Below are 27,439 nucleotides of genomic sequence, written 5' to 3'. Positions count from 1 at the left end.
CCCAATATCTCTGTCCCCGACCTACGTCCCCAATATCTCTGTCCCCGACCTACGTCCCCAATATCTCTGTCCCCGACCTACGTCCCCAATATCTCTGTCCCCGACCTACGTCCCCAATATCTCTGTCCCCGACCTACGTCCCCAATATCTCTGTCCCTGACCTACGTCCCCAATATCTCTGTCCCCGACGTCCCCAATATCTCCGTCCCGACCTACGTCCCCAATATCTCTGTCCCCGACGTCCCCAATACGTCCCGACCCCCCCAATATCTCTGTCCCCGACCTATGTCCCCAATATCTCTGTCCCCCGACGTCCCCAATATCTCTGTCCCCGACCTCCCCAATATCTCTGTCTGTCCCAAACCTGTCCCCGTACGTCCCCAATATCTCTGTCCCCGACCTACGTCCCCAATATCTCTGTCCCCTACCTCCCCGACGTCCCCAATATCTCTGTCCCCGACCTACGTCCCCAATATCTCTGTCCCTGACGTCCCCAATATCTCTGTCCCCTATCTCGTCCCCCAATATCTACGCCCCCATCCCCGACCTACGTCCCCTCCGTCCCCAACGTCCCCTCCGTCCCCGACGTCCCCTATCTCTGTCCCCCGACCTCGTCCCCATCCCCCCGATATCTCCGTCCCCCCGAGCTACGTCCCCCGACCCGTCCCCAATATCTCTCCCCGAGTCAGTCCCCGACCTCCGTCCCCATATATCTCAGTCCCCGACCTATCTCTGTCCCCGTACGCCCCCAATATCTCCGTCCCCGACCTCGTCCCCTCCGTCCCCGACCTCCGTCCCCAATATCTCTGTCCCCCCGTCCCCAATATCTCTGTCCCCGACCTACGTCTGTCCCCGACGTCCCCTCCGTCCCCAATATCTCTGTCCCCGACCTACGTCCCCCCGACGTCCCCAATATCTCTGTCCCCAATATCTCTGTCCCCCCGACCTACGTCCCCAATATCTCTGTCCCCGACCTCCGTCCCCAATATCTCCGTCCCCGACCTACGTCCCCAATATCTCTGTCCCCCCCGTCCCCTATCTCTGTCGTCCCCAATATCTGTCCCCGACCTACGTCCCCTGTCCCCGACTGTACGTCCCCAATATCTCTGTCCCAAACCTACGTCCCCAATATCTCTGTCCCCGACCTCCCCGACCTCCGTCCCCAATATCTCCCCGACCTACGTCCCCGACCTCCGTCCCCAATATCTCTGTCCCTGACCTCCCCAATATCTCTGTGACCCCCAATATCTCCATCCCCGTCCCCGACCTCCGTCCCCAATAACCTCCGTCCCCAATACCTGTCCCGACCTCCCCAATATCTCCGTCCCCGAGCTATCTCGTCCCCAATATCTCAGTCCCCGACCTACGTCCCCGACCTACGTCCCCAATATCTCCGTCCCCGACCTACGTCCCCAATATCTCTGACCTCCCCGACCTCCGTCCCCGACCTACTCTGTCCCCGACCTCCGTCCCCAATATCTCTGTCCCCGACCTACGTCCCCGACCTCCGTCCCCAATATCTCTGTCCCCGACCTCCGTCCCCGACCTCCGTCCCCGACCTCCGTCCCCGATATCTCCATCTCTTCTTCATGCGAATCACAGGAAATTGTTTGGTAAGGTACTCTGACTCCCCCTAGTGGATGTCTGGTTGTCTGAAGAAAATCCTTCTCGTCCGACTTGCTAAAGAAAAAAATCATCTTCCAGTACGAGATGACTAATCAATGTCCTCTAGAAGCTCTTTTTGGTCATAAGACCTCCGTCCCCGACCTCCGTCCCAGAAACATTATGTACAGAATAGTGGATGTCTGGTTGTCTGAAGAAAATCCTTCTCGTCCGACTTGCTAAAGAAAAAAAACACACTTATTGGTTAGCTCTTTTTGGAAGAGACGATGGCAGAAACATTATGTACAGCAAAATGCGAAAAACACACGAGACCGCAATCAATGCCCCGGCGCATAGTCAAAGATTTCTTTCATTTTGGGTCAGTCACAGTGGTCAGGTATTCTGCCACTGTGTACTCTCTGTTTAGGGCCAAATTGCACTCTAGCATGCTCAGTGTTTTTGTTAATTCTTTACAATGAGTCAAGTAATTATCTTTTAGATTTTTCATGATTTGGTTGGGTCTAATTGTGTTGCTGCCCTGAAGCTCTCTGGGGTTTGCTTGTGTTTATCAATAGAGCCCCAGGACCAGCTTGCTTAGGGGACTCTTCTCCAGGTTAATTTCTCTGTAAGTGATGGCTTTGTTATGGAAGGTTTGGGAATCACTTCCTTTTAGGTGGTTGTAGAAATTAACGTTTTTTTTTCTGGATTTTGATAATTGGTGCGTATCGGCCTAATTCTGCTCTGCATGCATTATTTGGTGTTTTACGTTGTACACAGAGGATATTGTTGCGGAATTCTGCATGCAGAGTCTCAATTTGGTGTTTGCCCAATTTTGTGACTTATTGGTTGGGGGACCCCAGACCTCACAACCATCGAGGGAAATGGGTTCTATAACTATTACAAGTATTTTTTGCCAGATCCTAATTGGTATGTCGAACTCTATGTTCCTTTTGATGGCATAGCTTTGTGGAAGTTACCTGTGGCGCTGATGTTTAGGCCGAGGTATGTATAGTTTTTTGTGTGCTCTAGGGCAACGGTGTCTAGATGGAATTTGTATTTGTGGTCCTGGCGAATGGACCTTTTTTGGATCACCATTATTTTGGTCTTACTGAGATTTACTGTCAGGGCCCAGGTCTGACAGAATCTGTGCACAAGATCTAGGTGTTGCTGTAGGCCCTCCTTGGTTGGGGCTTGGTTGGGGACAGAAGCACCAGATCATCAGCAAACAGTAAACATTTTGACTTCAGATTCTAGTAGGGTGAGGCCGGGTGCTGCAGACTATTCTAGTGCCCTCGCCAATTTGTTGATATACGCTACTGTTCAAAAGTTTGGGGTTACTTAGAAATGACCTTGCTTTTGAAAAAAAATCTTTTTTTTTGTCCATTAAAATATCATCAAATTAATCAAAAAAGTGTAGACATTGTTAATGTTGTAAATTACTATTGTAGCTGGAATTGTAGCTGTGCCTAGAATGCCAACATTCCGGAGTCACCTTTTCACTGTTGGGGGTTCTGGTTTTGGGGGTTCTATTTAATGAAGCTGCCAGTTGAGGACTTGTGAGGGAGTCTGTTTCTCAAACTAGACACTCTAATGCACATGTCCTCTTGCTCAGTTGTGCACCGGGGCCTCCCACTCCTCTTTCTATTCCGGTTAGAGCCAGTTTGCGCTGTTCTGCGAAGGGAGTAGTACACAGCGTTGTACCAGATCTTCAGTTTCTTGGCAGTTTCTCACATGGAATAGCCTTCATTTCTCAGAACAAGAATAGACTAATGAGTTTCAGAAGAAAGTTATTTTGTTTCAGTCCATCTTGAGCCTGTAATCGAACCCACAAATGCTGAACCCACAAATGCTCCACATAGTCAGCTAGTCTAAAGAAGGACCGTTTTATTGCTTTTTTAATCTGAACCACAGTTTTCTGCTGTGCTAATTAGTTGATATAGAGAGTTGGGCTTAAGCTGCATCCCTGTCTCACTCCCCGGCCCTGTGGAAACAAATGTGCGTGTTTTTTTGCCAATTTTAACCGCACACTTGTTGTTTGTGTACATGGATTTTATAATGTTGTATGTTTTTCCCCCAACATCACATTCTATCAACTTCATACAAAAGTCCCTCATACAAAAGTCAGTTAAACTTTTTTGAAATCAACAAAGCATGAGAAGACCTTGCCTTTGTTTGTTTGTTAGTTAGGGTGGGCAAGGTGAATATGTGATCTGTCGTATGGAAATTTGGTACAAAGCCAATTTGACATTTGCTCAATAAATTGTTTTCGCTGAGGAAATGTACTAGTCTGCTGTTATTGATAATGTAGAGGATTTTCCTAAGATTGCTGATGACGCATATCCCACCACGGTAGTTAACTTTGTCTCCACTTTTGTGGATTGGGGTGATCCGTACTTGGTTCCAAATATTGGGGAAGATGTCAGAGCTGAGGAAGATGTTAAAGAGTTTTAGTATAGCCAATTGTAATTTGTGGTCTGTGTATTTTATCATTTTATTTAGGATACCATCAACCTCACATGCCTTTTTGGGTTGGAGAGTTTGTATTTTGTCCTGTAGTTCATTCAATGTAATTGGCGAATCCAGTGGTTTCTGGTCGTCTTTAATAGTTGATTCTAAGATCTGTATTTGATCATGTATATGTTTTTGCTCTGTGTTCTTTGATATAGCGACGAAAAGATTGGAGAAGTGGTTTGGAGAGAGAACTCTTTGTGTTGTTGTTTCTTTAGTCTTTTTAAATTTTCCCAGAAGATTCCATAGATTATTCAAATGCATTGAGCTGATTTGTTGTTCCGTCCTTCTCTCTTGCTCTCCCTCTCTCTCTCTCTTTTTCCTATCCACCTTTCCTAATGATATGAGTAATGTATTTGTCCTGTGTTCAGTGTCCCTATAGACAGATCCAGGAGAAGTTTCCCCCTGGGAGGATGTGGTGATTTAGTGTAACTTCAAATCAGAGCGTGTTTAAGACTCACTTGCTTCAATCAAACGTCACCACATCAAAGTGTGTTTGTGTGTGTGTGTGTGTGTGTGTGTGTGTATGTATGTGTGTGTATGTGCTTGTTTTAAAGAGTGTTTGGAGAATGCTGTGTGTTTGTAAATAGCGATGATCAAAAGTATGAAGAACACACACAGATTGATAAATCCAAATGAGCCATAGTCCTTTGATTGTGGAGAGTTAGGTATTTTCTTTAAACTCTCAGATGATGTTTATGCTCGTTAAGATTCCTCTAGTTTCTCAACATGGCTTTTCTGTGTCTTTTCCCTCCTCCCCTACCACATGGAGTGCAGAGGAGGCTGGTGGGTGGAGACATAGGAGGATGGACTCATGTTATGATGAAACCCATGTGTTTGATGCTGTTTCATTCCATTACCATGAACCCGTCCTCCTATATCGCCTCACACCAGCCTCCTCTGACGGAGCGGATGAGGTGTATGTGCTGGTTAGTTTCCATTCTTCACAGTACAATGTTGAGGAGTCAGGTCAACAGCATTGTGTTCACAGCCAGCCAGACAGCAACAGTCAAAACAGGAAGCTCTGCTAGCAGCTGCTCATGTCTAAAGGCCCCGTCTCAGTCACCAGAGACCCTGAGGTGTTACACACACACACACACACACACACACACACACACACACACACACAAAGACACACACACACACACACAACACACACACACACACAGAGACACACACACACACACACACACACACAGACACACACACACACACACAGAGACACACACACACACACACACACACACACAGAGACACACACACACACAGAGACACACACACACACACACACACACACACACACACACACACACACACACACACACACACACACAGAGACACACACACACACACAGTCCAGATCTTGATAGCGTCTGTCTGGTACTGTAGTACTTCATGACGTGCTCATGTGGAGGAGACAGGGACGTTGTGACAGAGACACTGTATAGTGTGTGGAAACCCTAGACCAGGTTACTGAACCAGGGTTTCAGAGAAGGTCTCGATGGGTATTGGCACGTAATCAAAATCCCCTCGCAACACTTTAACCCCAAACTGTTCACACTGTTTACACCCCTCTTGTTGTCAGTTTTATAGTGGGGGCAGAGAGAAAATGTGGCAGTTTTAAAGTGGGGGCAGAGAGAAAATGTGACAGTTTTAAAGTGGGGGCAGAGGGGCAGTTTTAAAGAGAGAAAATGTGGCAGTTTTAAAGTGGGGGCAGAGGGGCAGTTTTAAAGTGGGGGAGAGAAAATGTGGCAGTTTTAAAGTGGGGGCAGAGAGAAAATGTGGCAGTTTTAAAGTGGGGGCAGAGAGAAAATGTGGCAGTTTTAAAGTGGGGGAGAGAAAATGTGGCAGTTTTAAAGTGGGGGCAGAGAGAAAATGTGGCAGTTTTAAAGTGGGGGCAGAGAGAAAATGTGGCAGTTTTAAAGTGGGGGCAGAGAGAAAATGAGCTTCATTAGGGACCTGAACACACTGAAGGTGCTTCATTAGGGACCTGAACACACTGAAGGTGCTTCATTAGGGACCTGAACACACTGAAGGTGCTTCATTAGGGACCTGAACACACTGAAGGTGCTTCATTAGGGACCTGAAGACACTGAAGGTGCTTCATTAGGGACCTGAACACACTGACGGAGCTTCATTAGGGACCTGAACACACTGAATGAGCTTCATTAGGGACCTGAACACACTGAAGGTGCTTCATTAGGGACCTGAACACACTGAATGAGCTTCATTAGGGACCTGCAGAGTTTGTCTCAGAGTCTTGGCTGAACAAGAACATGGACAAAATACACTGAGTTTACAAAACATTAGGAACACCTGCTCTTTCCATGACACAGACTGACCAGGTGAAGCCAGGTGAAAAGATATGATCCCTTATTGATGTCACTTTGTTAAATCCACTTCAATCAGTGTAGATGGAGGGGAGGAGATGGGTTAAAGATGGATCTTTAAGCCTTGAGACAATTGAGACGTGGATTGAACATGTGTGTCATTCAGAGGGCGAAAAAGGCAAGACAAAATATTTAAGTGCCTTTGTACGGGGTATGTTGGTAGGCGCCAGGCGCGCTGGTTTGAGTGTGTCAAGAACTGCAACTCTGCTGGGTTTTTCCACACTCAGCAGTTTCCCGTGTGTATAAAGAATGGTCCACCACCCAAAGGACATCCAGCCAACTTGACACAATTGTGGGAACCATCGGAGTCGACATGGGCCAGCATCCCTTTCACAGCGCTTTCAACACCCTGTGGAGCCCCCGACGAATCGAGTCATTTCAGAGGGCAAAAAGGGGGGAGGGGTGCAACTCAATATTAGGAAGGTGTTCCTAATGTTTTGTGTACTCAGTGTATATCTCGTCGGCTTGTCAATGATTCGTCTAGACCGGACGGTAGCCTCTGTTAAGACTAAGGGGGAGTGGGGGGGGGCAGCCTCTGGTAAGGGTAAGGGGGACTGGGGGGGACAGCCTCTGGTAAGAGTAAGGGGGAGTGGGGGGGGCAGCCTCTGGTAAGAGTAAGGGGGAGTGGGGGGGGGCAGCCTCTGGTAAGAGTAAGGGGAGTGGGGGGGGGCAGCCTCTGGTAAGGGTAAGGGGGAGTGGGGGGGGCAGCCTCTGGGGGAGGGGGAGTGGGGGGGGCAGCCTCTGGTAAGGGTAAGGGGGAGTGGGGGGGGCAGCCTCTGGTAAGAGTAAGGGGGAGTGGGGGGGGCAGCCTCTGGTAAGGGTAAGGGGGAGTGGGGGGCAGCCTCTGGTAAGGGTAAGGGGGAGTGGGGGGGGCAGCCTCTGGTAAGGGTAAGGGGAGTGGGGGGGGCAGCCTCTGGTAAGGGTAAGGGGGAGTGGGGGGGGCAGCCTCTGGTAAGAGTAAGGGGGAGTGGGGGGCAGCCTCTGGTAAGAGTAAGGGGGAGTGGGGGGCGGCAGCCTCTGGTAAGAGTAAGGGGGAGTGGGGGGGCGGCAGCCTCTGGTAAGAGTAAGGGGGAGTGGGGGGACAGCAGCCTCTGGTAAGAGTAAGGGGGAGTGGGGGGGACAGCAGCCTCTGGTAAGAGTAAGGGGGAGTGGGGGGGGACAGCAGCCTCTGGTAAGAGTAAGGGGGAGTGGGGGGGGCGGCAGTCTAGAGTTTTTGCTTGCCTGAGTTAGAATGATAAGCTGCTATTATTTATTAAGAGGGTTGTCATCTATATTTTGGGTAGCTGTCTATTGACCAACTGTTTGGGACGCAGACATTGTTTTAAGCTGACACTTAACACAATCATTGGAGAGATGAGTTTTGCATAATTATATGTGATACAATGTTTTCTCTCATTTACTTACCTATCTCTTCCTCTCTCTCTCCATCTCTCTTTCTATATGCATCCCTCACTCTTTATTGCAAGCACACACACACGCACGCACACACACACACACACACACACACGCACACACACACACACACACACACACACACACACACACACACACACACACACACACACACACACACACACACACACACACACACACACACACACACACACACACACACACACGCTCCCTGGCAATTAGATACAGTATGTCTGGAGCAGCCGTCTAGCTGTCAAACATCAACTGGGACCATCCAGAAACAGGAGTCACCTCTCATTGGCTGGTTCCTCCGGACACCTGGGTCTATTCTGATTGGTTGTTGCCCCCTCCTCAGCTTCTGTCTGACCCAGTAAACTTGCATGTGAACCAAATTCCTCTGGTCTCATTGGCTGTCTCCGAGACACATGACTCTGGCACACAAACACTGTTTCCCTCTCTGCTCTCCTAACGGAGGAGACAGATATACCCTGAAATAGCAAATCAAAACTTCTCATTTATCACTTCTCTGCTAACCTCCCTCCCTCCCTCCCTCCCTCCCTCCCTCCCTCCCTCCCTCCCTCCCTCCCTCCCTCCCTCCCTCCCTCCCTCCCTCCCTCCCTCCCTCCCTCCCTCCCTCCCTCGTTGACTCACTCTCTTCCTCTCAATCCCTCTCTCTCTTTTTCTCTCTCAACTCCCCTCTCTCTTACTCTCTCTCTCTATCTCCCTCTCAATCCCTCTCTCTCTCTCTCAATCACTCTCTCTCTTTTTCTCTCTCAACTCCCCTCTCTCTCTCAACCTCTCTCTCTCTCTCTCTCTCTCAACCCTCTCTCTCTCTCTCAACCACTCTCTCTCTCTCTCTCTCTCTCTCTCCTCTCTCTCTCAACCCTCTCCCTCTCTCTCTCTCTCCGGTGCCAGTGCTGGTCAAAAGTAGTCTCATTGGCCAAACATAGCTCTGTGACAACACCTGAACCATGATGATACACGTGGTGTTGTTCTTCACTCTAGAACATTCCAAGGTTGACGGGGTTAGGTCTAGGTTTGGGAATCCTCTCATTTTTTAAATGTAACCTTTATTTAACAAGTTAGTAAAGAACAATTTTTTTTTATACAATGACGGCCCCAAAACCGGACGACGCTGGGCCAATAATGGGAATCTCAATCACGGCCAGTTGTGATGCAGCCAGGAATCGAACCAGGGTCCGTAGTGATGCCTCTAGCTCTGAGATGAAGTGCCTTAGACTACTAGGGAATCCAATGAAGATTGAGCAGATATTATTCCAAGTTGTTTGGATCTGGACCCAAATCTAAACCTCAACCTGTTTTTGTGAAATTATTTATCCTATGACTTATAATGGAGTTAAATTAAACTATATAGAAGATTAACCAGAAACGGTCCTTGTTAATCACCAGATCTCTTCCTTTGAAAAGTAGTCAAGTGTTTTTGTATATCATCCTTCACTTCTACGTTTTCTTTTGGGGGGGGGAATGAAGTGCTTTTTCACTAGCAAGGACATGATGTCCTGAGTTGTATATCTTCTGTTTCCTATGAGAGACAGATTTTCGCACACCCACACTCCTCTCTACAGGATGCGTTGCTCATTGGATGGATAAATATTTACCCCTTAACTATATTCTTGGCTGGTTTTGAGAGGGCTGGGAACAGAGGTGAGGAGTAAAAGGGCTGTGTCACATTAGGGTCACTCTGCCAAAAAACATGATGCGTCCCAAATAGGAAGCCTATTCCCTCATATGGGCCCTGGTCAAAAGTAGTGCACTAAATAGGGAATGGGGTTCCATTTAAATCAGTCTGACAAAACGTGTTCATGATGTCATGTCCTGTTCCTGTGTGTCTACAACATGTCACAACCAGGAATATATTTTTGCTGTTTCTTTATCTTTTTAAAAATTTCTCCCATCTTTCATTCTCTCATTATCTGTGTTTCTCTCTCTCTCTCTCTCTCTCTCTCTCTCTCTGTCTCTCTGTCTCTGTCTCTCTGTCTCTCTGTCTCTCTCTCCCTTTCTCTTTCTGTCTCCCTCAATGAGAGGAGAACACACACACACTTCCTGTTTTCTGTGTATGAAATACAGTCATAGGATTAGGTGGAGATTAAAATCAACAGGAAGTATAAATACATTCATCTGAGCAGGGAGGGATTTACACTGATAGGTGTGTCTGGGCAGGAGCGTGTGTGTGTGTGTGTGTGTGTGTGTGTGCAACAAGCTCTCACAGTCTCACTGCTGAATCCAAACATTTGTCCATAAACATCAAATGTAAGAGTTCAGGAATGAATTCTGAATGGTTAAGAGTTCAAATGACTACCTAGCACTGGGATTGAACACGTGACCCTCGGAGACCCAGAGCTCACGGCAAACTCCAAGACTACTTGATGGTAATAGCGCTCACCGTTGCCCCTAGTGGCGGGTTCTGAAGTAATCTCCTGACATCCTGTTTACCTGGACGGACTTCAAATTTGTGACCTGGCTGTTGTGTATGTATGTGTCTGTGTGTGTGTGTCTGTGTGTGTGTATGTGTCTGTGTGTATGTGTCTGTGTGTGTGAGTAAATCACTTTGCTGACAGACAGTGGTCTCTTCACATTGGCTAAGAGCTGTTCCTGCATATTAATGTTTAAATCAGAGGTATTTAAACTATTTTGACAGGGGGGGACCCATTTTTCTTTTTCACACACCCCCAAAAATCTATTGACACAACCTTTAAAATCGGTCAATTTCGGTCTAAACACATTTTCTCAATAAAATGATCTTTCTCAAATACATTTGTATACTGTATTTCCCCCATACAATAATCCATACTCTTCATTGGCGACCCGTCTGCCCGACTTGGAATACTACAACGTTAGATTGTCATATCTTCCTTTTTAAGAGAAGGAGGGAGATGGCACTGCAGTGGATAGAAGCCGTTTTACAGGCTCCTGATCAATTCTACCAATTCTGCTAATCTAATCGGGACTCGAAAGAGGAAGACCTGTAAAATGTTATGTTTCTCTGAGACCTGGCTTAACACGGACATGGGATAATATAAATCTTCATTGTTTAGACCGGCCGGCAGCCTCAGGTAAGGTTAGGGGGGAGGGGTGTGTCTTTGTGAACAGCAGCTGGTGTGCGATCTCCAATGTTAAGGAAGTCTCGAGTTCTTTGCTCAGCTGAGTCACAATAAGCTGCAGACCAAACTAGCGTTTTTCATCAACAAAAAAAAAACATTTCAGAGCTTTATATTTACCACCACAAACCGACGCACAAACACTACACTCAACGAGCTGTATAGGCCCATAAGCAAACAAGAAAAACGCTCATTCAGAGACAGCGCTCCTAGTGGCCGGTGACTTTAATGCAGGGCAACAGAAATCTGTTTTACCGCATGTTACCTTGGCAACTAAAGGCGACAACATTTTTGCCCTCCCTTGTCCTCGCCCTCCCTCTCCCTCCCTCCCTCGCCCTCCCTTGCTCTCCCTCGCCCTCCCTCACCCTCCCTCGCTCTCTCTTGCCCTCCCTTGCTCTCCCTCACCTCCCTCCCTCGCTCTCCCTCTCCCTCGCCTGCTCTCAATTGCACTACCTCGCCCTCCCTTGCCCTCCCTCGCCCTCGCCATCCCTCGCTCTCCCTCGCCCTCCCTCTCCCTCCCTCGCCATCCCTCGCTCTCCCTCGCCCTCTCTGCTCTCCCTCGCCCTCTCTCGCTCTCCCTCGCCCTCCCTTTGGCAAATCTGACCATAACTCTATCCTCCTTATTCCTGCTCACAAGCAAAAACTCAAACAGGAAGTACCAATGATACGCTCAATAAGGAAGTGGTCTGATGAAGAGGATGCTAAACTACAGGACTGTTTCACTAGCACAGACTGGAAAAAGTTCCGGGATTCATCCAATAACATTGATGAGTTTACCACATCAGTCACCAGCTTCATTTAATAAGTGCATCGACGACATCATCCCCACAGTGACCGTACGTACACTGTACGTACATGTCCCAACCAGAAGCCTTGGATTACAGGCAACATCTGCACTGAACTAAAGGCTAGAGTTGGTGATTTCAAAGAGTGGGACACTAATCCGGATGCTTATAAGAAATCCCACTACAACCTCCATCAAACAGGCAAAGTGTCAATACAGGACTAAGATCGAATCATATAACGCTGGCTCTGACGCCCATCGGGTGTGGCAAGGCTTGCAAACTGTTACGGACAACACGGACAACACAGACATCACAGACATCATGGACATCACAGACATCACAGACAACACGGGCAACACAGACCTCACGGACAACACGGACATCACGGACAACACAGACATCACGGACAATACAGACATCACGGACAACGGACGGACATCACGGACACAGACACAGACAACACGGACATCACAGACATCACAGACAACACGGACAACACAGACATCACACACGGACATCACAGACATCACAGACAACACGGACAGACTCACGGACAACACGGACAGACATCACAGACAATCACAGACATCACAGACAACACGGACAACACAGACATCACGGACAACACGGACATCACGGACAACACAGACATCACGGACAATACAGACATCACGGACCTCACGGACAACACAGACATCACGGACAATACAGACATCACGGACACGGACAACACAGACATCACGGACAACACGGACATCACGGACAATACAGACATCACGGACATCACGGACAACACAGACATCACGGACAATACAGACATCACGGACAACACGGACAACACGGACCTCACGGACAACACAGACATCACGGACAATACAGACATCACGGACAACACGGACAACACGGACCTCACGGACAACACAGACATCACGGACAATACACATCACGGACAGACAACAGACATCACACGGACAACACAGACCTCACGGACAACACAGACATCACGGACAATACAGACATCACGGACAACACGGACAACACAGACATCACGGACAACACGGACATCACGGACAATACAGACATCACGGACATCACAGACAATACAGACAACACGGACATCACAGACATCACGGACAACACAGACATCACGGACAACACAGACATCACGGACAATACAGACATCACGGACAATACAGACATCACGGACATCACGGACAACACGGACAACACAGACATCACGGACAACACAGACATCACGGACAATACAGACATCACGGACATCACAGACATCACGGACATCACAGACAATACAGACAACACGGACAATACAGACAACACCGACATCACAGACAACAAAGGGAAACCCAGCCGTGACCTGCACAGTGACCCACTCCAATTCGCAAACCACCCCAACAGATCCACAGATGACGTAATCTCTATTGCACTCCACATTGCCATCTTTCCACCTGGACAAGAGGAACACCTATGTGTGAATACTGTTCATTGACTACAGCTCAGTGTTCAACACCATAGGGCCCTTCAAAACTCGTCACTAAGTGCTGGTCTCTGGGACTGAACACCTCCTTCTGCAACTGGATCCCGGACTTCCTGAAGGTCTGCCCCCAGAGAAGGCAACAACACATCCACCACGCTGACTGTCAACACAGGGGCTCCTCAGGGGTGCGTGCTTAGTTCCCTCCTGTACTTCCTGTGCCGGACAACAACCTCACCCTCAACGTCAAAAAAGACAAAGGAGCTGATCGGGTTCTATTATTCTTCTGTCTGCGTTGTTGGGAAGGGCCCGTCAGTGAGCATTTCACAGTTAATAACTGTAAGTTACAAAGCATGTGACAAATGCAATTTGATATGATTTGAAAGGAGGGAGAAAGAGCGAGAGAAAGAGCGAGAGAGCGAGAGAGAGAGAGAAAGAGAGGAGATTAGAGTGATAGAAGGTTTGTGAAAAGGTGAATCATTGTAATTTCCCTTCCTTCTCATCTCTGCTGGGTAGCTACAGCAGCCTCAGTTTAACCCTCCCTAGTGTGTGATGTGAATAAGAGTGGTGAGTCATGCTGTCTAGACAAGAACAGATACACAGGAACAAGCTTAATGCCTAGGGCTGCTTGATTGGGTATATTACCTGCACACAATGGTTATTCAATACAATTGCAAACAACTCAATATGAAGTTGTGTGTGTGTGTGGGGGGGGGAATTCGGACAAGTGAGTATGTGGCCGGTCCTAAAAAGCAAAAAGGCTATTCAAGTGTCAGGGTTAGGGTTAGGTATTAGGTTTATGGTTAGGGATTAGGACAAGTGTCAGGGTTAGGGTTAGGTATTAGGTTTATGGTTAGGGGTTAGGGATAATAGGATTTTGAAAGGGAATCAATTGTTGGTCCCGACAAGTATAGTAATACACAACTGTGTGTGTGCGTGTGATCATGCATGTGTGTGTGTGTGAAAATCCTGCTTTTGTGAGATAACATTGTCCTTGGGCTAAACTCTTTATGTAGGCTTACAGACTATATCTAATTCAACTTACTGCACTGATCTAACAGTGAGAATTCTGTACATCCTGTGTTAAATGTGATTATATGTAAATTGATGTGTGATATTAATTTGCGTATTATTATTTATACAAAACACTGAAATGAGTGTTATATTAATTTGAGTTATTTATGCAAATAAAAACAGATGAAGATCAGTTCATTATTATAATAAACATAAACAGTTAGTCAACGATTTTGTTTTTTAGATGTACAGAAAGCAGCCATTTAAAGATGTGTTTGATGTCACGGCAACTGTCACTGTGGGGACTTGGTTCTTCACACCCGTTACTTCATTCTCACCAATCCTCTGTCGTCAACAAGGTGTGAAGATGCTCCGTAGTCATGGAGACAGAGCCCAAACCAACCAGTGAGTTTATGAATGGAGGTTCATTTAGAATCTCTTCTTTTAGTGTATTTGATCATTTCTTGACTACTCTCTTCACTTCTCTTCTCTCCTCCTCTCTACTTTTAGTGTTTTATCATTTTCTCTTCACTTCTCTCCTCGTCTCTTCAGTTCCATTCTCTTCTATCATCTTCTCTCCTCTCTTCTCTCCTCCTCTCTTCTCTTCTCACCTCCTTTCTCTTCTCTCCTCCTCTCTTCTCTCCTCCTCTCTTCTCGTCTCTTCTCTTCTCCTCTCTTCTCTTCTGCTCTCTTCTCTCCTCTTCTCTCCTCTCCTCTTTTCTCTTCTCTCCTCTCTTCTCTTCTCTTCTCTCCTCCTTTCTCTTCTCTCCTCCTCTCTTCTCTCCTCCTCCTCTTCTCTCCTCTCCTCTCCTCTCCTCTTCTCCTCTCTTCTATCATCTCCTCTCCTCTTCTCCTCTCTTCTATCATCTTCCTCTCCTCTCCTCTCCTCTCCTCTCTCCTCTCCTCTCCTCTCCTCTCCTCTCTCTCCTCTCCTCTCCTCTCCTCTCCTCTCCTCTCCTCTCTTCTATCATCTTCTCTCTCCTCTCCTCTTCTCTCTCCTCTCTCTCTCCTCTCTCTCCTCTCTTCTATCATATTTTCTCCTCTCCTCTCCTCTCCTCTCCTCTCCTCTCCTCTCCTCTCTCTCTCCTCTCCTCTCCCTCTCCTCTCCTCTCTCCTCTCCTCTCCTCTCCTCTCCTCTCCTCTCCTCTCCTCTCCTCTCCTCTCCTCTCCTCTCCTCTCCTCTCTCTCCTCTCCTCTCTCTCTCCTCTCCTCTCCTCTCTCTCCTCTCTCTCCTTCTCTCTTCATTTCTCTTCTCTCCTCCTCTCTTCTTTCTCTTCTCTCTCTCTCTCTTCTCTCCTGCTCTCTTCTCTTCTCTCTCTCTCTTCTCTTCTCTTCTCTTCTCTTCTCTTCTCTTCTCTTCTCTTCTCTTCTCTTCTCTTCTCTTCTCTTCTCTCTCTCTCTCTCCTCTCTTCACTTCTCTTCTCTCCTCCTCTCTTCTCTTCTCTTCTCTTCTCTTCTCTTCTCTTCTATTCTCTCTCTTTCCTCTTCCTTTTTAAACATAATCTTTTGCCCTTTCTCCTGTTCTCAACACTTTTCTCTTTACTTTCCCCATGTTCCCCTCCTCCTCTCCCCTCTACCCCACTCCCCTCTCCCCTCTACCCCACTCCCCTCTCCCCTCTACCCCACTCCCCCCTCCTCCCCTACCCCACCCCTCCCCTCTCCCCTCTACCCCACTCCCCTCCCCTCCCCCACCCCCTCCCCCCTACCCCTCTACCCCCTCCCTCTCCCCCTCTACCCCACTCCCCCTCCCCTCTACCCCACTCCCCTCTCCCCCTACCCCACTCCCCTCTCCCCACTACCCCCCCTCCCAACACATACAGCATCTATACACCAAAATACTAATTTGGGGCTTCTATAGAAAGAGAGCTGCGAGGGACCTACATTAGAGTTTAGGTGTGTGATTGGTACACCTAATGTATTCAGTCTGTCTTTGTCTCTTACTATAGGTGACTTGCCCAGGGCACCCCAATCACTCAGCATGCTAATGAGTTGAGCACACTCACACACACACACACACACACACACACACACACACACACACACACACACACACACACACACACACACACACACACACACACAATTTGTTAAATGTGCACGTTCCTCAAATTCAATTAACTACCCTGCTTGGCAAAACGAGGAATGTTTTTGTTTCTGCAATTCCTATCGTTTGGTTAAATATAGAAGTTTATAACACACACCTTCCTATATACCATTAAAGTGGGACTTGTTTACAGAAATTACGGTATGCTCTTATCATCATCCACTTTCAAATGAATATGGGTATGAATTGTAAGACATCAGGGACATTTGTCCAAGCCAATTGGCTTATCTTCCCGGCATGTGGTCAGCATCCATTTCATCAAAGCTCGATTCGGTCTTATGTAGCAAAATTTGAAATTGTGTTTTTTTAAATGTTTTAATTGGATACAAGTAGAGTCTCAGATCTAGAAAATATTATATCATACAACTACAGTTGAGGAATGGAATTCTGCTTGGAAAGTTGATAAACTTTTAACCTCAATCTTGAGAAAAATGGCCCTTGAATGTTTTGGTACCTACTGGAGTACTGCCCTTTGTCTCCACCCATTCAGAATGGTTCACACCCTCTTAAGCTTTAGCTCCACCCATCTTTTTAAGGAATCACATGTGAGGCTATGTGCAATACAACCAAAGATTTTCAAGACTGAAGGCTGGTTTATACTACGGGTGTGTTCGTAAATGTAATCTAGAGTGCCAGAGTGCGTTCTGGGTGTTTGTAAACTCAGAGCTTTGTCAGAGCACACACTGGACGCTTGACCAAAGAGTAGGGTTTATCCGAGCGTTCTGACCTAACAACAGCAGTCAAGCACCCAAGCTAACTGCCTAATGTTGGCTAGCTTGCTAGCTACTTCCAGACACAAATGAGACAATAGCTCACTCTGGCTATTTTACTCGCCCTAGCAGAGATGGTTTGGCTGTTTTCATGTTATCCAGAGCATTGATGACTGCAACTATGCTGCTGGCAAGAATTTAATTATGCTTTTTTGCCAACATTTACTGACATCAGCTGTATTCAATGGGGTGTTGAGCGTTCGTATATTTGTCAGTTATTCTGAATGTATCAGCTATGCCTATTGACAATTGTCGCAGTGACATTAACATTATATTGAAATAATTTATTTTGTTTAGACATGTAGCTGGCTAGCTAAATAATGAACCATAATTCTAACTCATAATGTTACCTCCCTGCATGGATTTGCAGGTAGCTAACCAACTTGGCTCAATGTTTGCTAGCTGATCTATAGTCTATATCAAAGCAAATTGCTCTGAGATACAAATAATATTGCTACACAGATCATACACAAAACGTTAGATAGCGAGCCAGCAAGCAAAAATTAGCTAGCTAACAGTACACTTCAACTAGAAATGAAAATGATTTTCTGACAAAATTAGAATCTAAAAATGTAGCTAGACTATCTTACCCATATACATTTACGGACGCTTCTCAATCTCTCTGACACGGTTGCCGTGGTTGCCCTTAGTTGAAGATGTAATCTGAAGACAGGTATTTTATACAGCAGTCTAAGCAGTCTAAGGCATCTCAGTGCAAGAGGCGTCACTATAGTACCTGGTTTGTATCCAGGCCGTGATTGGGAGTCTCATAGGGCAGCACACAATTGGCCCAGAGTCGTCCGGGTTTGGCCGGAAGAGGCCGTCATTGTAAATAATAATTTGTTCTTAACTGACTTGCCTAGTTAAATAAAGGTTAAATTAAAAAGTGAAATAAATAATCAAAAAAAAAAAACTAGGCTCCTAATTGAACAAAATTTTGATGACATTATTTTCATTTTTTAACGTCGAAATGGCGTTCCTGTGAGGTAGTGTCACACGGCATACACCTAGTCTCCTGAAACGAGTCACAAATGGCAGACAGCCAGTAATAACACAAGTCCACATACTCTTTTATATTGCTTTCAATTGATACAGTATGACGCCGCCACTGTCACGTCCACTGTTCTGTTCCGTCCACCATGTCCTGTCTGTGACATCACCCCAATCATGGGGATTAGTGGGATGCAGCATGGGATGCAGTGTGTGTGTGTGTGTGTGTGTGTGTGTCACAGAGAAAATGAATGGGGCCCAGGTCTTCTATTTACATATTAGACAATTAACCAAATAAATTTTGTGTGTTTGTGTCTTTTGATTGGATGTGTGTGTGTGTGTGTGTGTGTGTGTGTGTGTGTGTGTGTGTGTGTGTGTGTGTGTGTGTGTGTGTGTGTGTGTGTGTGTGTGTGTGTGTGTGATGGGAGGTGATGGAGAGTGGATGATTATTTCCTCAGGGATTTGAAAGGGTGAATTTCCCACTATGGGAGCATACACACACATGCACACACACACACACACACACACACACACACACACACACACACACACACACACACACACACACACACACACACACACACACACACACACACACACACACACACACACACACACACACATACATCCATCCACATAGCAGATAGCGGCCAATGATGGAAACATCTAATTTGCATATCACTAATTAGACATTCATAATAATTAGCATATATAGCGTTCCATGTGTTGTCATGGTGAGAGCTACGGTGGCAATAACTTCTCCCTTAAGATTGAGGTGTTATATCTAGAGAAATGAGAGGGATTGTGCTGTTTTTAATCAGCAAGGTAAAGCTGTGTTTTGGTGACATATAGTATCGAGAGAGAGAGAGAGAGAGAGAGAGAGAGAGAGAGAGAGAGAGAGAGAGAGAGAGAAAGAGAGAGAGAGAGAGAGAGGGAGAGAGAGACAGAGAGAGAGAGAGAGAGAGAGAGAGAGAGAGAAAGAGAGAAAGAGAGAGAGAGAGAGAGGCTGAAAAAAGATTATGAAGGTTATGTACAACAAACAATGAGCTGTTAGAGAAAGAGACAGAGGACAAAAAGAGGGGTAAGGAAAAAGGAACGATGAGAAAGGGACAATATTACAAAGAGACTAAAGACCGGGACGATAGAGCAAGATGGAGGAAAAAGAGACGAGTGAATCGTAAAACTGTCCTGTTGCATCCGGCCCATTCCCCTGTCCTAGGGGAACACATCTGATCTTCCCCCAGGGTGAGCTCATCTTGCTGGGGCCATTCATGAACTCTAGCCTCCTGCTTCAGGCCTACCACTGCCACTCTCCCATGTCAAGACGGAGTCAGTCCGTCAGTCAACTCTCTTTGACCCTCTGTGTCTGAAGAGCTCACACACACACACACACACACACACACACACACACACACACACACACACACACACACACACACACACACACACACACACACACACACACACACACACACACACACACACACACACACACGATGGTCTCAGTCTGAATGAGTTGTAATGAAAGGAAGACCATTTCCCAGCCTCCTACACTATACTGTAGGAGAACCCTTTAAATAACCCTTTTTGGATCCAGGTAAAACCTGTTCCACTGAGGGTTCTTAATGGAACCCAAAACGGTTCTACCTAGAACCAAAAAGGGTTCTACCTAGAACCCAAAATGGTTCTACCTGGAACCAAAAAATTGCTATCCTATGAGGATAGCCGAAGAAAAAGGGGATCTTAAAGGATTCTAGGACATTCATCTCATTTAATAATATGGCATAAGAGAGAAAGAGCAATGATACCACAACACAGATCTCCAAACAACACTTCTATTCTCCTTGAAACCAACCGTTACCAACTCATTTACTCCTTTTATGGTTTTAGTGTAAAGTCAGTAGCACAAATGGACTCGTTCCCTCCCTCCTACTTTATAATACAAGTGGTCTCAGGGTCTCAAATCAGTATTTCCTGTACGTCTCATGGTAGCTTACAGATCCAGAATCTATTGTAGGCTTTGGGAATGTGACATAAGTCTTCAGGTCTGAGACACGACTAGTCCTCACAACAACGTACAGTAGTTCAGTGAACCACCTCCATTGACCTTAAACCAGTTCTACTCTAAGAGATCTTTCAATGAGTAGAACCAGAAGAATGTATTGACAGAGTTAGGAATTCTAATTCCTGATTATATGGTTGGGACACTGAGGATTCTGCATTATGATGCATTAAACATGACATCACAACATTCTATGTCAGCCATGTTATCTTCCCATTAGCTGTTATGTATAGCATGGGGAATAACTAAACCATGCTATGTAACGGACTGTCTAGAATAAGAATCATTTTTCACAATTCTAAAAGTTGTCCCAACTCTGTGAATACATTACTCTGGGTAGAAGTATATACTAGACTGCTGGTCCCGCTGGTACAGAATATTAGCTGAGAAACAGGATATCCTTCCTACTTGAAACAGTTGAAGCATGTTGGGTTGAGGCCAACAGCAAAGTGACATGTTGTTTATGTCATGATTTATAGAATGTTGTAATACATGACAAAATACATCTCTGTCACGGTTGTTGAATGAAGAGGACCAAGGTGCAGCGTGGTGAGCGTACATATTCCTTTATTTTCATGACGCCGACAAAAACAATAAACAATCCAAAACAACCGTGACGCTAACGGCTATAGTGCCAACTGTGTGGTGCTGCATGAGGCAAATGGTGGTCACACCAGATACTGACTGGTTTTCTGATCCATGGCTCTAACGTTTTTAAGGTATCCTTGACCAACAGATGCAAGTCTATATTGTCTGTCTAGTGAAATCTATAGATTAGGGCCTAATGAATTAGCATGGTTTAGAGCTGACACGTTAACTTGGTTTAGAGCTGACACGTTAACTTGGTTTAGAGCTGACACTTTAACTTGGTTTAGAGCTGACACGTTAACTTGGTTTAGAGCTGACACTTTAACTTGGTTTAGAGCAGACACTTTAACTTGGTTTAGAGCAGACACTTTAACTTGGTTTAGAGCTGACACTTTAACTTGGTTTAGAGCAGACACTTATCAGAGAGGAGAGAGGGTTAGGTGTTCATTGTGGAGAGATTATCAGAGAGGAGAGAGGGTTAGGTGTTCATTGTGGAGAGATTATCAGAGAGGAGAGAGGGTTAGGTGTTCATTGTTTGAGAGAGATTATCAGAGAGGAGAGAGGGTTAGGTGTTCATTGTGGAGAGATTATCAGAGAGGAGAGAGGGTTAGGTGTTCATTGTGGAGAGATTATCAGAGAGGAGAGAGGGTTAGGTGTTCATTGTGGAGAGATTATCAGAGTGGAGAGAGGGTTAGGTGTTCATTGTGGAGAGATTATCAGAGTGGAGAGAGGGTTAGGTGTTCATTGTGGAGAGATTCTCAGAGTGGAGAGAGGGTTAGGTGTTCATTGTGGAGAGTTTATCAGAGTGGAGAGATTTAGCTGTTCATTGTGGAGAGATTATCAGAGAGGATAGAGGTTTAGGTGTTCATTGTAAACATCTCTGTGCTGGATGTGTTCCCCTGACATTTTTACAATTATTTACATATCATTCTCTCAGTGGAGGCTTTTCTGACTCATTTTCAGATACAAGACCGGTTCTATTCATGTAATAACGTTTGACACCGAAGAGTACTTGGCAGATGTCAAAGTAGTCCAGGTGAAGTATAATTGCAGAAACGTGTCTGAATTAACAACAAGATGTAATTAAAGTGTCTCGTTATGAAAAGGGACAAACAGTGTTTGTAATTACTGTGACGCTCATTTACTGAGTAAAATGAAAGAGACAACAGTTTGATCTATAGTCTGTCTCTAGATGTAATGTAATGCACATACACACATACACACACACACATACACACATACACACACACACACACACACACACACACATACACACATACACACATACGCACACACACATGCACACGCACACACACCCATTGAAGCACGCACGCTGGCACAAATGCGGACACACACACACACAAATGTGGGTCCATGATAACTGGACCTATGACCCATCTATTCCCCCCATTAGACCCTACTCTATCTAGTGTGTATCTTGGCTATTCTACTGTGGATACTTCCTAGTTAGCTGAGATACTTACCGCTGTTTAGTTCCAGCCCAGAGGACTCAGTGACTGAGGGAGGTTTGTGAGAGAGGGCAGAAGGTTGGTGTAGGATCAAGGCACAGAGGGGGGAGAGGGGAGGCTCTTTGCTGTGGGTTAGCCACAGTTGATAGACACAGGCAGCGTGCAGTGTGTGTGTGTGTGCGTGTGTTTGTGTGGGTGGGGGGTCACTATGGTTTTGCGTTAGTGGTTAGGCAGATGGCCCGGCGCCGACAGAGATGGCCGCCTAGCTTCGCGTTCCTAGGAAACTATGCAGTTTTTTGTTTTTTTACGTGTTATTTCTTACATTAGTACCCCAGGTCATCTTAGGTTTCATTACATACAGTCGAGAAGAACTACTGAATATAAGATCAGCGTCAACTCACCATCAGTACGACCAAGAATATGTTTTTCGCGACGCGGATCCTGTGTTCTGCCTTACAAACAGGACAACGGAGTGGATTCCATGCAGCGACCCAAAAAAACGACTCCGAAAAAGAGGGAAACGGTCTTCTGGTCAGACTCCGGAGACGGGCACACCGTGCACCACTCCCTAGCATTCTTCTTGCCAATGTCCAGTCTCTTGACAACAAGGTTGATGAAATCCGAGCAAGGGTAGCATTCCAGAGGGACATCAGAGACTGTAACGTTCTCTGCTTCACGGAAACATGGCTCACTGGAGAGACGCTATCCGAGGTGGTGCAGCCAACGGGTTTCTCCACGCATCGCGCGGACAGAAACAAACATCTTTCTGGTAAGAAGAGGGGCGGGGGCGTATGCCTTATGGCCAACGTGACATGGTGTGATGAAAGAAACATACAGGAACTCAAATCCTTCTGTTCACCTGATTTAGAATTCCTCACAATCAAATGTAGACCGCATTATCTACCAAGAGAATTCTCTTCGATTATAATCACAGCCGTATATATCCCCCAAGCAGACACATCGATGGCTCTGAACGAACTTTATTTAACTCTCTGCAAACTGGAAACGATTTATCCGGAGGCTGCATTTATTGTAGCTGGGGATTTTAACAAGGCTAATCTGAAAACAAGACTCCCTAAATTTTATCAGCATATCGATTGCGCAACCAGGGGTGGAAAGACCTTGGATCATTGTTACTCTAACTTCCGCGACGCATATAAGGCCCTGCCCCGCCCCCCTTTCGGAAAAGCTGACCGCGACTCCATTTTGTTGATCCCTGCCTACAGACAGAAACGAAAACAAGAGGCTCCCACGCTGAAGTCTGTCCAACGCTGGTCCGACCAAGCTGACTCCACACTCCAAGACTGCTTCCATCACGTGGACTGGGAGAAGTTTCGTATTGCGTCAGATAACAACATTGACGAATACGCTGATTCGGTGTGCGAGTTCATTAGAACGTGCGTTGAAGATGTCATTCCCATAGCAACGATTAAAACATTCCCTAACCAGAAACCGTGGATTGATGGCAGCATTCGTGTGAAACTGAAAGCGCGAACCACTGCTTTTAATCAGGGCATGTGTCTGGTAACATGACTAAATACAAACAGTGCAGCTATTCCCTCCGCAAGGCTATTAAACAAGCTAAGCGTCAGTACAGAGACAAAGTAGAATCTCAATTCAACGGCTCAGACACAAGAGGCATGTGGCAGGGTCTACAGTCAATCACGGACTACAGGAAGAAATCCAGCCCAGTCACGGACCAGGATGTCTTGCTCCCAGGCAGACTAAATAACTTTTTTGCCCGCTTTGAGGACAATACAGTGCCACTGACACGGCCTGCAATGAAAACATGCGGTCTCTCCTTCACTGCAGCCGAGGTGAGTAAGACATTTAAATGTGTTAACCCTCGCAAGGCTGCAGGCCCAGACGGCATCCCCAGCCGCGCCCTCAGAGCATGCGCAGACCAGCTGGCCGGTGTGTTTACGGACATATTCAATCAATCCCTATACCAGTCTGCTGTTCCCACATGCTTCAAGAGGGCCACCATTGTTCCTGTTCCCAAGAAAGCTAAGGTAACTGAGCTAAACGACTACCGCCCCGTAGCACTCACATCCGTCATCATGAAGTGCTTGGAGAGACTAGTCAAGGACCATATCACCTCCACCCTACCTGACACCCTAGACCCACTCCAATTTGCTTACCGCCCAAATAGGTCCACAGACGATGCAATCTCAACCACACTGCACACTGCCCTAACCCATCTGGACAAGAGGAATACCTATGTGAGAATGCTGTTCATCGACTACAGCTCAGCATTCAACACCATGGTACCCTCCAAGCTCGTCATCAAGCTCGAGACCCTGGGTCTCGACCCCGCCCTGTGCAACTGGGTACTAGGACTTCCTGACGGGCCGCCCCCAGGTGGTGAGGGTAGGCAACAACATCTCCTCCCCGCTGATCCTCAACACTGGGGCCCCACAAGGGTGCGTTCTGAGCCCTCTCCTGTACTCCCTGTTCACCCACGACTGCGTGGCCACGCACGCCTCCAACTCAATCATCAAGTTTGCGGACGACACAACAGTGGTAGGCTTGATTACCAACAACGACGAGACGGCCTACAGGGAGGAGGTGAGGGCCCTCGGACTGTGGTGTCAGGAAAATAACCTCACACTCAACGTCAACAAAACTAAGGAGATGATTGTGGACTTCAGGAAACAGCAGAGGGAACACCCCTATCCACATCGATGGAACAGTAGTGGAGAGGTAGCAAGTTTTAAGTTCCTCGGCATACACATCACAGACAAACTGAATTGGTCCACTCACACAGACAGCATCGTGAAGAAGGCGCAGCAGCGCCTCTTCAACCTCAGGAGGCTGAAGAAATTCGGCTTGTCACCAAAAGCACTCACAAACTTCTACAGATGCACAATCGAGAGCATCCTGGCGGGCTGTATCACCGCCTGGTACGGCAACTGCTCCGCCCTCAACCGTAAGGCTCTCCAGAGGGTAGTGAGGTCTGCACAACGCATCACCGGGGGCAAACTACCTGCCCTCCAGGACACCTACACCACCCGATGTTACAGGAAGGCCATAAAGATCATCAAGGACATCAACCACCCGAGCCACTGCCTGTTCACCCCGCTATCATCCAGAAGGCGAGGTCAGTACAATGTGCATCAAAGCTGGGACCGAGAGACTGAAAAACAGCTTCTATCTCAAGGCCATCAGACTGTTAAACAGCCACCACTAACATTGAGTGGCTGCTGCCAACACACTGACAATGACACTGACTCAACTCCAGCCACTTTAATAATGGGAATTGATGGGAAATTATGTAAATATATAAACAATGCTACCTTATATAATGTTACTTACCCTACATTATTCATCTCATATGCATACGTATATACTGTACTCTATATCATCGACTGCATCCTTATGTAATACATGTATCACTAGCCACTTTAACTATGCCACTTTGTTTACATACTCATCTCATATGTATATACTGTACTCGATATCAGCTACTGTATCTTGCCTATGCTGCTCTGTACCATCACTCATTCATATATCCTTATGTACATATTCTTTATCCCCTTACACTGTGTATAAGACAGTAGTTTTGGAATTGTTAGTTAGATTACTTGTTGGTTATTACTGCATTGTCGGAACTACAAGCACAAGCATTTCGCTACACTCGCATTAACATCTGCTAACCATGTGTATGCGACAAATAAAATTTGATTTGATTTGATTTGATTTGAGATATGAGGCAATATGTGCAGTGTGTGTGTCAGTGTGTGTGAAGTGTTTGAGAGAGTCCTACGCAGTAGCACACATCACAAGATCCGACACAGCATAGTGTACACAGGAAACCGGTAATACACGACAACAGTTTGTGTAACTCTGAGAACTCTGTACACTCAGAGAATTCTGTGCACTCAGAGAGTTCTGTGCACTCTGAGAACTCTGTGTCACTCTGATAACTCTGTGTCACTCTGAGAACTCTGTGTCACTCTGAGAACTCTGTGCACTCTGAGAACTCTGTACACTCTGAGAACTATGTGTCACTCTGAGAACTCTGTGTTACTCTGAGAACTCTGTGCACTCTGAGAACTCTGTACACTCTGAGAACTCTGTACACTCTGAGAACTATGTGCACTCTGAGAACTCTGTGTCACTCTGAGAACTCTGTGTCACTCTGAGAACTCTGTGTCACTCTGAGAACTCTGTGTCACTCTGAGAACTCTGTGTCACTCTGAGAACTCTGTACACTCTGAGAACTCTGTACACTCTGAGAACTCTGTGCACTCTGAGAACTCTGTGTCACTCTGAGAACTCTGTGCACTCTGAGAACTCTGTGCACTCTGAGAACTCTATGCACTCTGAGAACTCTGTGCACTCTGAGAACTATGTGCACTCTGAGAACTATGTGTCACTCTGAGAACTCTGTGCACTCTGAGAACTCTGTGCACTCTGAGAACTCTGTGTCACTCTGAGAACTCTGTGCACTCTGAGAACTCTGTGTCACTCTGAGAACTCTGTGCACTCTGAGAACTCTGTGCACTCTGAGAACTATGTACACTCTGAGAACTCTGTGTTACTCTGAGAACTCTGTGCACTCTGAGAACTCTGTGCACTCTGAGAACTATGTGTTACTCTGAGAACTCTGTGTTACTCTGAGAACTCTGTGTCACTCTGAGAACTCTGTGTCACTCTGAGAACTCTGTGCACTCTGAGAACTCTGTGTCACTCTGAGAACTATGTACACTCTGAGAACTCTGTGCACTCTGAGAACTCTGTACACTCTGAGAACTATGTACACTCTGAGAACTCTGTACACTCTGAGAACTCTGTGCACTCTGAGAACTCTGTACACTCTGAGAACTATGTACACTCTGAGAACTCTGTACACTCTGAGAACTATGTGCACTCTGAGAACTCTGTGTTACTCTGAGAACTCTGTGCACTCTGAGAACTCTGTGTCACTCTGAGAACTATGTACACTCTGAGAACTCTGTGCACTCTGAGAACTCTGTACACTCTGAGAACTATGTACACTCTGAGAACTCTGTACACTCTGAGAACTCTGTGCACTCTGAGAACTCTGTACACTCTGAGAACTCTGTACACTCTGAGAACTCTGTGCACTCTGAGAACTCTGTACACTCTGAGAACTCTGTGTTACTCTGA

The 27,439-nt window shown here is 46.4% G+C and overlaps 1 protein-coding gene across 1 annotated transcript; it reads left to right on the top strand.

Annotated features, from left to right (window-relative positions):
• Positions 1-285: 285 nt before the first annotated feature.
• Positions 286-27,439, top strand: LOC121841475 (dentin sialophosphoprotein-like). The gene is made up of 8 exons (XM_042310081.1): positions 286-1,006; positions 1,356-1,613; positions 12,089-12,169; positions 12,268-12,756; positions 12,798-13,199; positions 26,491-26,680; positions 26,969-27,155; positions 27,242-27,439. Exons 1-8 carry the CDS (start codon positions 286-288, stop codon positions 27,437-27,439), a joined length of 2,526 nt encoding a protein of 841 aa, XP_042166015.1.

This window comes from Oncorhynchus tshawytscha, linkage group LG31 (assembly GCF_018296145.1).
Source record: "Oncorhynchus tshawytscha isolate Ot180627B linkage group LG31, Otsh_v2.0, whole genome shotgun sequence".
Taxonomy (NCBI): Eukaryota; Metazoa; Chordata; class Actinopteri; order Salmoniformes; family Salmonidae; genus Oncorhynchus; species Oncorhynchus tshawytscha.
Note: the sequence above shows the minus strand (reverse complement) of the source record. Positions and strands in the feature narration are given on the sequence as shown.

Coding starts and splice junctions, on each gene's coding strand:
- LOC121841475 (XM_042310081.1), top strand. CDS start 286: ATGTCCCCAATATCTCTGTCCCCCGACGTCCCCAATATCTCTGTCCCC. Junction 12,170..12,267: donor AGACATCACAGACAACACGG/GCAACACAGACC, acceptor TCACGGACACAG/ACACAGACAACACGGACATC. Junction 13,200..26,490: donor ACCCAGCCGTGACCTGCACA/GTGACCCACTCC, acceptor TGTCACTCTGAG/AACTCTGTGTCACTCTGAGA.